This window comes from Gadus morhua, chromosome 17 (assembly GCF_902167405.1).
Source record: "Gadus morhua chromosome 17, gadMor3.0, whole genome shotgun sequence".
In the NCBI taxonomy this organism is placed as follows: domain Eukaryota; kingdom Metazoa; phylum Chordata; class Actinopteri; order Gadiformes; family Gadidae; genus Gadus; species Gadus morhua.
In genome coordinates this window covers 12,360,337-12,373,155 of record NC_044064.1, presented here as the reverse complement: position 1 = coordinate 12,373,155, position 12,819 = coordinate 12,360,337, and the positions used below count along the sequence as shown (strand labels likewise).

The window sequence follows — 12,819 nt, the reverse complement described above, 5'->3', positions numbered from 1 at the left end:
AAGCGTCCTCTAGGCACTCGGGCTCGTCACCGTGTGTTACGGGCTTGTCACCCGGCGATGGACCAGACACACACCGCGCTGAGCATTTCGCGGTTGTTTTGGACCGTGGCCCGAGCCGTTTAGTGCTACTTTCAGCGGCTGTCAGCTTCGATTTTCTGATTCATGAAACCCGTCAAGCCCTGGTGTGAATGGTGGCAAAACGCTGGTTGGGAAGAGAGAAAAACCTTCACAACAAACTGGAGCACTGTGCTGCATTTTAAACACTTTAACAACTTTATGGCTTCTTTGCCATCCATATGCCGCCTTTGAGGCCTTCCGTTGCGTGGATTAATCTGTCAAGTGTAATAGATGACCCATTATGGCGTCCCACTGTCAACCCTCGATTGAGTATATTTATAGACGTGAGATTTGTTAGTTATATATTGGCAAAGGACGATGAGAAACGACGCCGACAAATGGGATGCTTGTGACAGGTTTCTCAGCGTGTGGGAAGGATAGGCCAGTGCATCACTGACCCCTGGTGGTGACATCGTTGAACTTGATGTAATCTAATACATTGATTTACTTTAAAACGGAACTACACACATTTTAAAAAAGCCCAAAATATTACTTGAGGAGTCAACATTTACGAAACATGTACAATAACACTTTATTTTCATGAGCATCTATGACGGTCATTTTAAAAGCAGTATTTCATACAAATTAGTTTTTTCTTTCGTCAGAAAGGGCATGAACATGATCAACGTCACCATGTTGATTCACGACAACATCCCTTTCAATCACATTTCTTACCCTTTCAAATAAAACCTTTATAAACATGTAAAACTACAATTCCTTAAAAAAAGTATTGCGATTAAGAAAACTGGCATAACATTTTTTCAACCGAATAACAAATCTGGAAGACTCTTTTTAAAAGACGTTTGAAACGGTTAACTTGATTCGAGAAATGTAATACAACATTTTGGAAGAAGAAAAATATAAAACAGGGAACGAAAAACAGAAGCCACAAACAACATCGATATAAATATTACAAGCATTATTATTCACAGAATATTTACAAGTTCCCTGGCATAGAAAATGTACATGTCCTATTTTCTGGTCCGTTTATTGCCTCACTGAGATAACGCGTCCTCCAGGACATTGAACTCCACCAACGGTAGAGAGGCCACCTCGAAAAACACCCTGCAAGAAAAACAAACCAGGGAATGATGCCTTCTCTCATCAAACTCTAACCAGTCACCCTCCGTTCTCTCATCTCATCTAACCAATCACCATACGTTCTCTCATCTCATTTAGCTAATCACCATCCATTCTCTCATCTCAAATAACAAATCACCATCTGTTCTCTCATCCTATCTAATCAATCACCATCCATTCTCATCTAACCAATCAACTAGGGCTGAACGATTTGGGGAAATAATGTAATTGCGAATTTCAATCAATATTGCGATTGTGATTTAGCAAGTAATGTTTCTTTTTAAAGTTCCTTGTGTTATTAATCACTAAACACAAGCAAAAAATCATTCTACAGTATGACCAACACAACAATTGAAGCAGTCAACATATAAACTGCTGTTTTGTTTAGGCCAGTCCAAAATTGAAAAAGAAACATAAATACGAGTTTTACTGATCTGAATTTTTCTTTTATTGCAGCCATTGCAATTTGCAAATCGTGTTCCATTACATCGCGATGTCGGTTTTATAATTTGATTAATCTTTCAGCCCTAACAATCACCGGCTGCATTCCTGAAGCGGGTTGAAACGCCCACATCTCCCAAACCACTCAAGTCGATTCGCAGTGCATGGGATTGGCGGTAGGCGAGGACCAATCAGAGAGGGGTTACTCACTTGTGGGCGTACTTGCTGCGCACAGCCTTCAGTCTGCTGTCGGGCATACAGACGAGCATGGCCTGGAGGCTCCGCGCCACGGGGGCCACCTCCTCCAACCCGTACCCAGAGTGGTACTCCAGCATGGGGGTCTGGATGGGTGAGGAGAGAGAGAGAGAGAGAGAGACGGAGACATAGGGGGAGGTGGGAGAGGAGGGAGGCACAGGGAGAGGGATGGACAGAGGAAGAGAGATACAGAGGGATTAAGAGAAAGAAAGACGGGGGTGGGAGAAGGACGACAATAGAGGAGAGGGAAAGATACACGGGGAGGGAGAGAGGCCGAGGGAGAAGAGGGGGAGAGAAGCAGGGACATAAGGGGAGGGAGGACGGGGAGAGTGAAGGATAGAGCCAGAGGAAAGACGGATACAGAGATAGCCATCAAAAGTTAGTAACTAATGGAAACCATGTCCTCAGTGGGAACTTTTCTTTTAATAGAGGTTTATGTGTTGCATGATTTAGTTTGTCGCCGTGTTAGTAGGAACACGCGTGTGGTGGTGGACCTACCCATCCCCCCAGGTCCTTGGTCACCAGGGCGACCAGCAGGCAGCCAGCGGCCAATAGGGAGCCGCGCACCGGCAGGAACTCCATCTCCTGCAGACTCAGCTCGCAGAAGTAGCGCGCCAGCGTCAGCGTGTCCATGCCAACGCCCGCACACTGCACACACAAAGGACACACACACACACATTTAAAACCATTTAGAGCTCCAGCTACCTGCTCCCATCTCCTCCGTTAGAATTCTTAGAACCCCAGAGGTCACCCGTTCAACTGAGGTCATCAACTTTCCCCGGGAAAAAAGAAAAAGCAGCCAGTTTCAACCCCAACGAGTTCCTCCCCCTGTTAATGTCCCTGCCCTTTACAATCAGACACGAATACATTACTACAGAAGTATCCTCATTCATACGCCCCGGGGAAAAGCAAGGGCCCGCACACACACACACACACACACCCCTCTAACATTACAGTTCACGTATCCAGCACCTCGATTAAGCGCTTTGATGAATGATTTGAGGACGAAGGAAAGACAGAGGGTGAGAACGTCAAGCTAACGTCAAAGAGAACCGGTGAAACTTCTTCAACAAGCCCGGTTGGAACCTCAACGTTCCTATCGTTACCCTTGCCCTTTCAAGATAAACATTATGTAAAAAGTAGAGCTGTCAGTTAAACGCGTTATTAACGGCGTTAACGCAAACCAAATTTAACGGTGTTAATTTTTTTATCGCGCGATTAACGCAAATATTTTATAAAAAAAAAAAAAAAAAAAATTTTTTTTTTTCTTTGGCTCAAAACAAAGAAGCAGTAGCCTGACTGCTATGTTCAAATGACATTTGTTCAAAGCAGTCGTTTAATTGCACTATAGGCTCTTTTTTTGTATCGTCCTGTTTTGATCAGTGTAATGCCAATGTTGTTATCAATAGAAAATCATTTGCACAAGGCAAGCCGATGCACTTCACCATGTTGATAAGAGAATTAAAATGAGAAGAATTATGGGACAAAAAAATCAAGGGATATTTAGCATAGAAAAAGAATTTGCGATTAATCGCGATTAATTAGAGTTAACTATGACATTAATGCGATTAATCACGATTAAATATTTTAATCGCTTGACAGCTCTAGTAAAAAGTAATAAATGAGCGAAAGAAATACTAGTTTATTCTCCTCGTAGCCCTAAGTACACACACCGTTACCACATACACTACCCAATCACACACACATTGCATAGACCCACACTCATGAACACACACGCACACACACACACACACACACACACACACACACACACACACACCTTGGCGTAGCGCCGCAGGAAGCGGTAGGGAATGGGGATGTTGATGTCGAAGCCCAGCGTCTGCAGGATGCTCGTCTCCATGGCGATGACCTCCTCCCGTCTGTAGGCGTCGTCGCAGATGTACATGAAGTCGTCGACGCAGGGGGGGCTGCGCTCCTGTAACCGGGGGGGAACGCCAGAGTCAAGGCCCGGATCTACTTCAAAACTTCCCGGCCCGCCTCGGCAGGAGTGATAAACTCAAAACTCACTTGTTGAAACTCGCACACAACGTCTAACTGATTACTGTTTTGATTGTTTTTGTTTTATTTATTTATTATTGCTTACGTTTATTTATTTATTTTTTTCCACAATGTCTTGCTTTTTAAAACATGTATGATGACTATATGCTCTGTAAGTTGACCTTGGGTGTCTTGAAAGGCGCCTCAAAATTAAATGTATTATTATTATTATTATTATAAAGCGTTTCAGTGAGCTGGGTTCAGCCGCGACACTATGACTGCGGCACGCTACCCCCCCCCCCCCCCCCCCCCGCCTATATGTGCAGATCCAGTCTTATACATTTTTTATTGGTTTGCCTTTTGAAACATTTTATGTACTCATTCTTTTTTGCAATTTCTGGGTTGTACATCAATTGTGGAATGCACTCATCGTAAGTCGCTTTGGATAAAAGTGTCAGTAATCGGTGTAATGAGAGAGGAGGGGCGCAACGTAGTCATTGAGATGGTTGCTTAATGACACGAGTCATGGAGGGAGGAACGGCGGGGCAGAGGGAAAAACCCACTCGTTAAGGGGGGTATGGGTGGCCAATGAGAGGCAGCGGTGGGTTAGGGGGGGCGGGCGGGGAAATATTAGACTGGCTGGGTCCCCTTTAGCGCTCGTAGTAGCCAACTTTGATTTGGTCGCAGATCTGACACTTTGTCTCTGAGAGGGAGCCAATTGGATTAGGTCTCAAGTGTTTGGCCCCGTTTCAAGACAAGCCTGGCTGTCATGAGACATCCCTCCTGGAACCCGCTCGTATGTTCAGACTAACCGTCTGTCTCACACATATAAACACAGGAAAGACGGACAGACAGTCTCTCTATGTGTACGCCGTCATGCCCAGACCTCAAACTTGGAGGCGATAAGCATGGTGGTGGATCCGATGAGCTGCAGCGTTTCCCTGGCGACGGGCGAGATTGACAGGAAATGGTCGACCAGCTTCACCGCCAGATACAGCGTCTCGTGGTTCAGCTCAAAGTTCTCCTGCAACGCACACACACACACACACACACACACACACACACACACACACACACACACACACACACACACACACACACACACACACACACACACACACACACACACACACACACACACACACACACGATGTTGAGGAAGTTCTACATAAATGCAAACTTCTGTGTGGGTACTCTGTCTCGAGTGAGACAGCTTGTACAGAAGACTGAAAACTTTAAATAAGTGTTCTTCACCTCAACTTTTTGCTGCATATTTATTGTTTGTTTTTTACAGCCCATATTTCTGACTTTAGGATACCCTCTGGCACACAACCACCCACACACTAGGGGTATGAAATAGGGTTAGGCAATCATCTCTATATTCATATTAAAAAAAATTGATACATCCAATCCCCAGGGGCCAGCGGGAGTTACATCAACTACAAGCAATAAATATTTATAGAAGCTCTACATTTTAAATATTGAACCGCTAAAAAATATGAAAACACCATGTCACCTTTATCAAAACAGCAACTCCCTTTTAAAGTCTGTATGTCTGCTTGGTGGGACAATATCACAGCATCATATCACGTATAGCGGTGTTATCTTATCACAATCCAAATGATATCCAGTCAGTCACTACTCTTACGGAGTAAAGATTAGGTTAGCAGAAATATGGCGATCAGAGATAGGGTGTCAGATCCATGGAAAAGCGGAAAGGGTGCTCCGAATGAGCCGGAGTAATCACTCTTCATTTTTTCGAGCTTCCTTTGTCATTCTGGTGCAGCCACGCACATTCGGCCAAGCGGCCCATTGAAAGTATACTGTGCTAGGCAATGAAACGCGTGCAGGTGCACCCACCTGCACCTCCACAAGCCAGTCCACCAGGATGGACCTCATGCCGGGGTTGAGATTGGGCTGGAAGGACATGTAGTCCGAGAGGACAAACTTCTCCTAAACAGCCGCAGAGAGAGAGTAAGAGTGAGAGAGAGAAAACTACAAATCAGGTACAGCCGTGACAATACAGTGGTAAGAGGACAAAAAATAATATATATATATTAGAGCTGTCAGTTAAACGCGTTATTAACGGCGTTAACGCAAACCAAATTTAACGGCGTTAAAATTTTTATTGCGCGATTAACGCAATTATTTTATAAAAAAAAAAAAAAACTTTTTTTTTTTTTAGCTCAAAACAAAGAAGCAGTAGCCTGACTGCTATGTTCAAATGACATTTGTTCAAAGCAGTCGTTTAATTGCACTATAGGCTCTTTTTTTGTATCGTCCTGTTTTGATCAGTGTATATGCCAATGTTGTTATCAATAAAAAATCATTTGCACAAGGCAAGCCGATGCACTTCTCCATGTTGATAAGAGAATTAAAATGAGAAGAATTATGGGACAAAAAAATCAAGGGATATTTAGCCTAGAAAAATAATTTGCGACTAATCGCGATTAATTAGAGTTAACTATGACATTAATGCGATTAATCACGATTAAATATTTTAATCGCTTGACAGCTCTAATATATATAAATGAGTGCAGTCAGTTAAACGCGTTATTAACGGCGTTAACGCAAACCAATTTCAACGCTGTTAATTTTTTTTTTTTTTCTTTGGCTCAAAACAAAGAAGCAGCAGCCTGACTGCTATGTTCCAGGCAGTATGTTTGTATGTTTATCGTTTAATTGCACTATAGGCCTTTTTTTTGTCTCGTCCTGTTTTGATCAGTATATGCCAATGTTGTTATCAATAAAAAAAACATTTGCACAAGGCAAGCCGATGCACTTCTCCATGTTGATAAGAGCATTAAAATGAGAAAAATTTATGGGACAAAGAAATCAAGGGATATTTAGCATACAAAAAAAATTGCTATTAATCGTGAGTTAACTATGACATTAAATATTTGAATTGCTTGACAGCACTAATATACATCACACAAAACAATCTAGGGTGTTCATACTAGAGCTGGGCAGTGTGGTCCCAAAACATTAGTACCGTAAAAATGAAAATAATCACGGTATGTATCACGGTATGACACTAGCAGGTGAGCTAAGTGCCGTTGCTTCATATAAGGACTGCCGTATGTCAATGTTTAAACACGGCCAGAATAGATCAATACGTTCTGCCCACAAAACGGCTGAATCAGTATGACCCTGGTTCTAGTTATTTGTCTTCCTTTCTGGCGAATTCCTCATCCAGAATAGTGCAGGTATTTTCTTTCTTTGCTCTTCAACAGTGCTAAGGCCTGCGCCACCATACAGCCACGCCATTAGTTCCAGCGCTGCTCCACACCTTGGCGCGCAGCGCCATCCATTAAAACCCATTACATTAAAACACAGGGAAAGACCTTGAAACAACCTTGATGTTTTTTTACATTGAAGCTCTGCCGTTACCAAGTCGCACTCAAACCGAGAGCGGACCTGAAAGCCGCCGACGACCGCATGCAACAGTTAATTATGATATTGTAGCTTTTTGTTTAGAGGGATATTCAAATATATTATTAAAATCAAATTTCATGTCAAAACAAGTCTGTGTGAACCAAGCGAACCGTTTCAGAAATTAAATGGGGAAAAAGACAACGACGACGTTGGGTAAATGTCAGTGTCACGACAGCCCTGGTATTCTCAAACGTTACACGATGGCGAAATGCGCCTCGGGAGTGGGGTGTGCAGGGGGTCTGAACGCGTCTCAAATTAGCATGCCTTCACACGAACACATCAGTGACAAGTGCTTCTCTTTTTCTTCCAATCACTTCAAAGGGTCGGCTTGAATTCTTAGGGCAAATCCCGGTGTACTTTCTATACAGATAATACCGTCCACCCCTAGTTCATACGGTCTTAAATACAAACAACCACAGGAACAGGAAGCGGGGTCCTTAGCCAGTTGGGCCGCTGGCGAGTTGGGTTAATCCGCTAGTTAGCGCCGGCTTACCTCTCTGCGCTTCAGGTAGTCAAAGATCTCCTTGGCGTACTCCGGGGCCATGCAGCAGTCGTCCCAGTACTGCAAGTCCACGTCAAACTCCCCAGGGACCTGGCCAGACCGGAGACGTCCGATGAACATAGAGACATGCATGTGGATGTTTTGTCTCCTTGCCGATAAAGCCGTGTTGAATTTGAGTCCCGCTGTCCCGAGAGCGACGGGGGGGGGGGGCTCACCTCGGGTCTCTGGGGGGCCGGGAAGGTCCGGGGGGCCGTGGGGGTCTCAGCGGCGACCTCCAGTTCTCCTACTGTGGTCGCCAACTCCTCCACCTCCGTCTTGAGCTTGCTCTCCACCTTCAGCTCCTCCTGCTGGGTCAAGACCTCGCTCTTTATCTCCACCTCCTCCACATCGCTCTTTATCTTCACCTCCTCCACATCGCTCTTTATCTCCACCTCCTCCACATCGCTCTTTATCTTCACCTCCTCCACCTCCACCGAGAGGCCATCAGAACTCAACGAGGACGACCTAGAGAGACGCAGAGGGACGGAGGCAAGGAGGGGAGAGACACACAGAAGAGAGAGGGACAGAGAAGAGAGAGACACCGGCAGACAGAGAGCAGAGGCACATATAGAGAAGATGAAGGGCGGAACAGAGAAAAGAGAGAGACAGAGAAACAGAAGAGAGACAGACAGAGCATTAAGAACGATCCCTACACAGTAGGATTTTACTTGGGCATCTTTTGTGACTTTCACCCTCTTGAATTGTGTTTGCTCACTGTTTGAGGTTGGCCTGTTTCCTGGAGGTCACTGTCTTGGTGATTGGCTTCTTTGTCGGCTTCTTAGTGGCATCCTTCCTCCTGCCAGGTAGGCAGATCTGGACCTTGTGGGCCTGGGGACATAGGGAACACTCTGAACATAGGGAATATCCATTATCGCTGTAGGGAAGATACTTAGATTAAAAGTTCAAGATATTTGAATCTGATGGAACACCAAGTAATTTTCTTGTAGAAACATGTCATTTAAGGAGCCATTAAGGGTCATCTTGCATGAGGATGCCTACAGGTGAACTATAGACATTGAGGTCTTTAACACAGAACTTTCATTCTGCAAGTCATCACTCCTATCCCCTACTACACTATCCTGCGACCAACTCCTCATTTTACCGAGTGCTGGAATAACAACAGTCTTGGTTTTGATCCTGGAATTGTGTTCTGTCTCTGCACGTGTGCAGAAACAGTCAGAACTCCATGAACTCCATTTTCCCCTACCACACACACACTGAAGCCACACAACCAGAAACTAGGTTCAACAGGGCCTACAGCTTGACTCCTGAACAGCCCCCCCCCCCCGCCACATCAGAGCCGAACAAGCGCTCTAAAGGGCAATCTGCAACTTCTCGAAGCAGAACAGAATCAGCAAATTACCAATTAATTCAAAGTCGTGTTTAAACTTTAAAAAAACACCACAGCATTTCTTTATAGATTATAAATAAAAAAAGACCACCAACTTTGTTGTGTGGCAATTAAAGTTTCTATTCTATAACAGACTAAACCAAGTTAGACTAGATGCTATCTAGAATTCACAATTTCTCACCTTTGAACCCCTTGATACATTAAGCTTTCAGTTAGCCTGCAAAAGGCGAGTGTTGTAAATCACAGCACAACCAAGCCTTACAAATCCAAACCAAAGACATCACATGCCCTAGGCGACATACCATAATATATTGGCCCCTTGATCAGCAAAACACACATTACCGATTACAGTAGACTACGCTTTCACAGCAGTACATTGCAGTCATTGTAGCCAATTAGAGCAGTCACACTTGATCATCATAACTAACTCATTTTTTAATCTCGGGGCACAATTCAAGGAATTTAGCTCAACAAACAGTACACTAGATAGACTTAAATGAATTGGGAGCGTGGATGTGTAACATTGAAATGGAAACTATAATTGTAAACTGATTCTTAAAACCATGCCCACTATCGATTAACTTTATGTGCCGTCGCCATCTGCTTAAATCGACCACAGAAAAATATTCTCCTTTTAAACTCAGTCCTTGTGTTTCATGTAGAGCAGTGGATAAATAGATCAAAGTCGGCGGTGTGGACATACGTTAGTGATGTCAACAAAGGCGGTCCTTTTCTTGGGGGCCCCGTGTGGGGGGGACGATGACCTCTTCACCTGAGGGCCATCCTCCTGAACCGGAAGGTACAAGGGTTTGCATTAACACCAAAGTTCAAAGTCGAAAGTCAAGGTGTTTTAGTTATAATATGCACAGCAAAGCATAGGGTCATACTGAACAGGGACCTTTCTTGTGACAACGGCAAGCAAAAAATATGGAGATATCTTATGATTAAAAAAAAAGAGACACAAATAAGGGCAATGATAGCTCAAATTTGGCAGGACAAGCAAAACATAATACCTACATATACAGATGTAAAAAATGCAGGTGAAAAATTAAATGAAGATGATAATAAGTTGTTAGGTGGTAAGTGGTTGTATCTGTAGAGTTTTCAAACATTTACTACATATACATATAAAAACACTGAGCAATTTAGATTTTAGGAAGCATTTTCACTAGGAGGGGAGATTTAAATCGGTCCAAGGCGCCCTGCAAAGCACCATTGTTCTGCAGGCCGGTGGCCCGCCAGGCTATTTAAATGTAGCAGGCTCCTACCGAGGCTATAGGCTCCTAGGTTTAAAGTTGGTTGAATGAGACGCTTACCTTCTTCTCCGGGTTAACGTTGCCCAACCTTGGTATTTTGCTGGCGAGGCCAGTCGTGGGTTTCTTTCCCCGTGTGAAAGGCATTGCTTCTTAATATTCCTTGGCGGTTTCTTGCAGTCGTTTTAAAAATGAAACACAGGGGTCACTAGAAGAAAGAAGCATAAAATTGGCGGGTCAGTTGAAAAAAAATGCAATGTATCGATATCCCACTTTGAAGTTGCCACCAATTAGCATTACCATCTGACCAATACAAAGTTTATCAAAGTATATTTGCAGCGTTAGAAGACACTGAACACTGCATGCTTCCGTTACATGTGCAAGTCTGTCCGCAATGAGGCGTAGCCATATCACTTCCGATTTCAATGAAAGTAAGTCAGAAAAAGTTCTCTGGAAGCTTTTCCTTACCGTGAGGATAATTCTCGGTGAAAACAGACTTCATGTAAGCTGTAATACTCAATGATCTCAGGCAAGCTTCACTGCGTTGAACAGTTGTTTGTTTCAAAGGTCCAAAACTCAAAGTGGGATTGCTGGGATTCCAAATGTTGTGCCCTGCATACCCATTGGCTGGAATTCCACTGCCGCCAACCAATCAGAAAGCTGCGTGGAATGCCGTTGTTAGGGGGTGCTTGTTTTATTGGTAGAGTCAACCGTCAGGCGGTCTAAAAACATATACCATGGTATATTAGCGCTTCAAAAACATTTAATATGTAAAAGTAAGGTCAAACATAGATTTTTTTTACATTATATTCTATTTTAGGATTATCATGGGTCATGGACCATGTATATTGCAGATCACCGCCCGGCTTAACCGACTGCTCAACAAGAAATCCTCTTTATAAAGTAGGCGGGGCACTGGTATTTTCAAACTTCTTAGCAACCAATAAGAGTTCAGTATTTGGTACTTTGTTGACGTTTTTCGTCTAGACTGAGCATGTTAGCTTCACAAGAACATATCTCATAATTTGTCGGTTTTGAGCGCTAGATTTTCTAGTTTTGAGTGCTAGATGTTTCAAGATAATAAACGCATGTCGGTTTTACCATGAATATTGAAAACTTAGAAAGGATGAAACTCATGTATGTTGCTTAATGTTCAAATAATAAAGTACATCTCTAATTAGAACTATCTTGATCAAAATACTGTGAAATCAAAAAAGATGATTCATTATTGTTAATGAATACAAACAAATTATCATACTTACTTCAAAAGTAGGCAAATATTCCAAAATATTGGATCCAAGATAGAACCACATTTGGATCAAAAATATGCTTTATTTTGATAAATTGTCAGTTGATAAACTTACCGATATCACGGGCCGTCGCCAGTAATACAATGTGTACTTATTATGTGTACTTTTTTTTTTTTTTTTACAATGTCTTGTTTTTTAAACGATTTATGATGAACATGTGCTCTGTAAGGTGACCTTGGGTCTCTTGAAAGGCGCCTCTAAATTAAATGTATTATTATTATTATTATTATTATAGACTATCTGCATATTGTATAACCTTGCATGTTTTATTTGGTCTTCTGTTTTCTGTTTCTACCATTCTCATCCAAGGACAAATTTGTTTCATGATGGAGAGAAATATGCTCACAGTGTTGGAAGCTCACCAGTTTATACATATATATATATATATATATATATATATATATATATATATATATATATATATATATATATATATATATATATATATATATATATATATATATAGAGAGAGAGAGAGAGAGATATATAGAGAGAGAGAGAGATATATAGAGAGATATATAGAGATATATATATATAGAGATATATATATATAGAGAGAGAGAGAGAGAGAGAGAGAGAGAGAGAGAGAGAGAGAGAGAGAGAGAGAGAGAGAGAGAGAGAGAGAGAGAGAGAGAGAGAGAGAGAGAGAGAGAGAGAGAGAGAGAGAGAGAGAGAGAGAGAACTAACCACACATATACATAGTACCTCACACACACACATACAGACACACACACAAGCAAACACACGATCATTCACACCTTGTGCACACGCACAGGAAGAGAAACTAAACCTGAGTTTCAAGTTTGTTTGTTTTTTTTCACAATGTCTTGTTTTTTAAACGATTTATGATGAACATGTGCTCTGTAAGGTGACCTTGGGTCTCTTGAAAGGCGCCTCTAAATTAAATGTATTATTATTATTATTATTATTATTATTATTATTATAGACTATCTGCATATTGTATAACCTTGCATGTTTTATTTGGTCTTCTGTTTTCTGTTTCTACCATTCTCATCCAAGGACAAATTTGTTTCATGA

General features: G+C 42.3%; 1 protein-coding gene across 3 annotated transcripts; it reads right to left on the bottom strand.

Annotated features, from left to right (window-relative positions):
- Nucleotides 1-624: 624 nt before the first annotated feature.
- Nucleotides 625-11,092, bottom strand: ccnb3 (cyclin B3). 3 transcript variants are annotated; one of them, XM_030338650.1, is made up of 13 exons: nt 10,940-11,092; nt 10,535-10,679; nt 9,922-10,005; nt 8,583-8,695; nt 8,233-8,332; nt 8,044-8,175; nt 7,820-7,918; nt 5,752-5,844; nt 4,778-4,915; nt 3,674-3,829; nt 2,392-2,541; nt 1,849-1,979; nt 625-1,182 (listed from the first exon to the last, which is right to left on the bottom strand). In XM_030338650.1, the coding sequence occupies exons 2-13, from the start codon at nt 10,616-10,618 to the stop codon at nt 1,113-1,115; spliced, it is 1,350 nt and encodes a 449-aa protein (XP_030194510.1). In that variant the 5' UTR covers nt 10,619-10,679; nt 10,940-11,092; the 3' UTR covers nt 625-1,112. The 3 variants fall into 3 exon arrangements, with proteins under 3 accessions (XP_030194510.1, XP_030194508.1, XP_030194509.1); XM_030338648.1 differs by having other exon boundaries at nt 8,044-8,332; XM_030338649.1 differs by lacking the exon at nt 10,940-11,092 and adding an exon at nt 10,772-10,840 and having other exon boundaries at nt 8,044-8,332.
- Between the last annotated feature and the right edge of the window lie 1,727 nt (nt 11,093-12,819).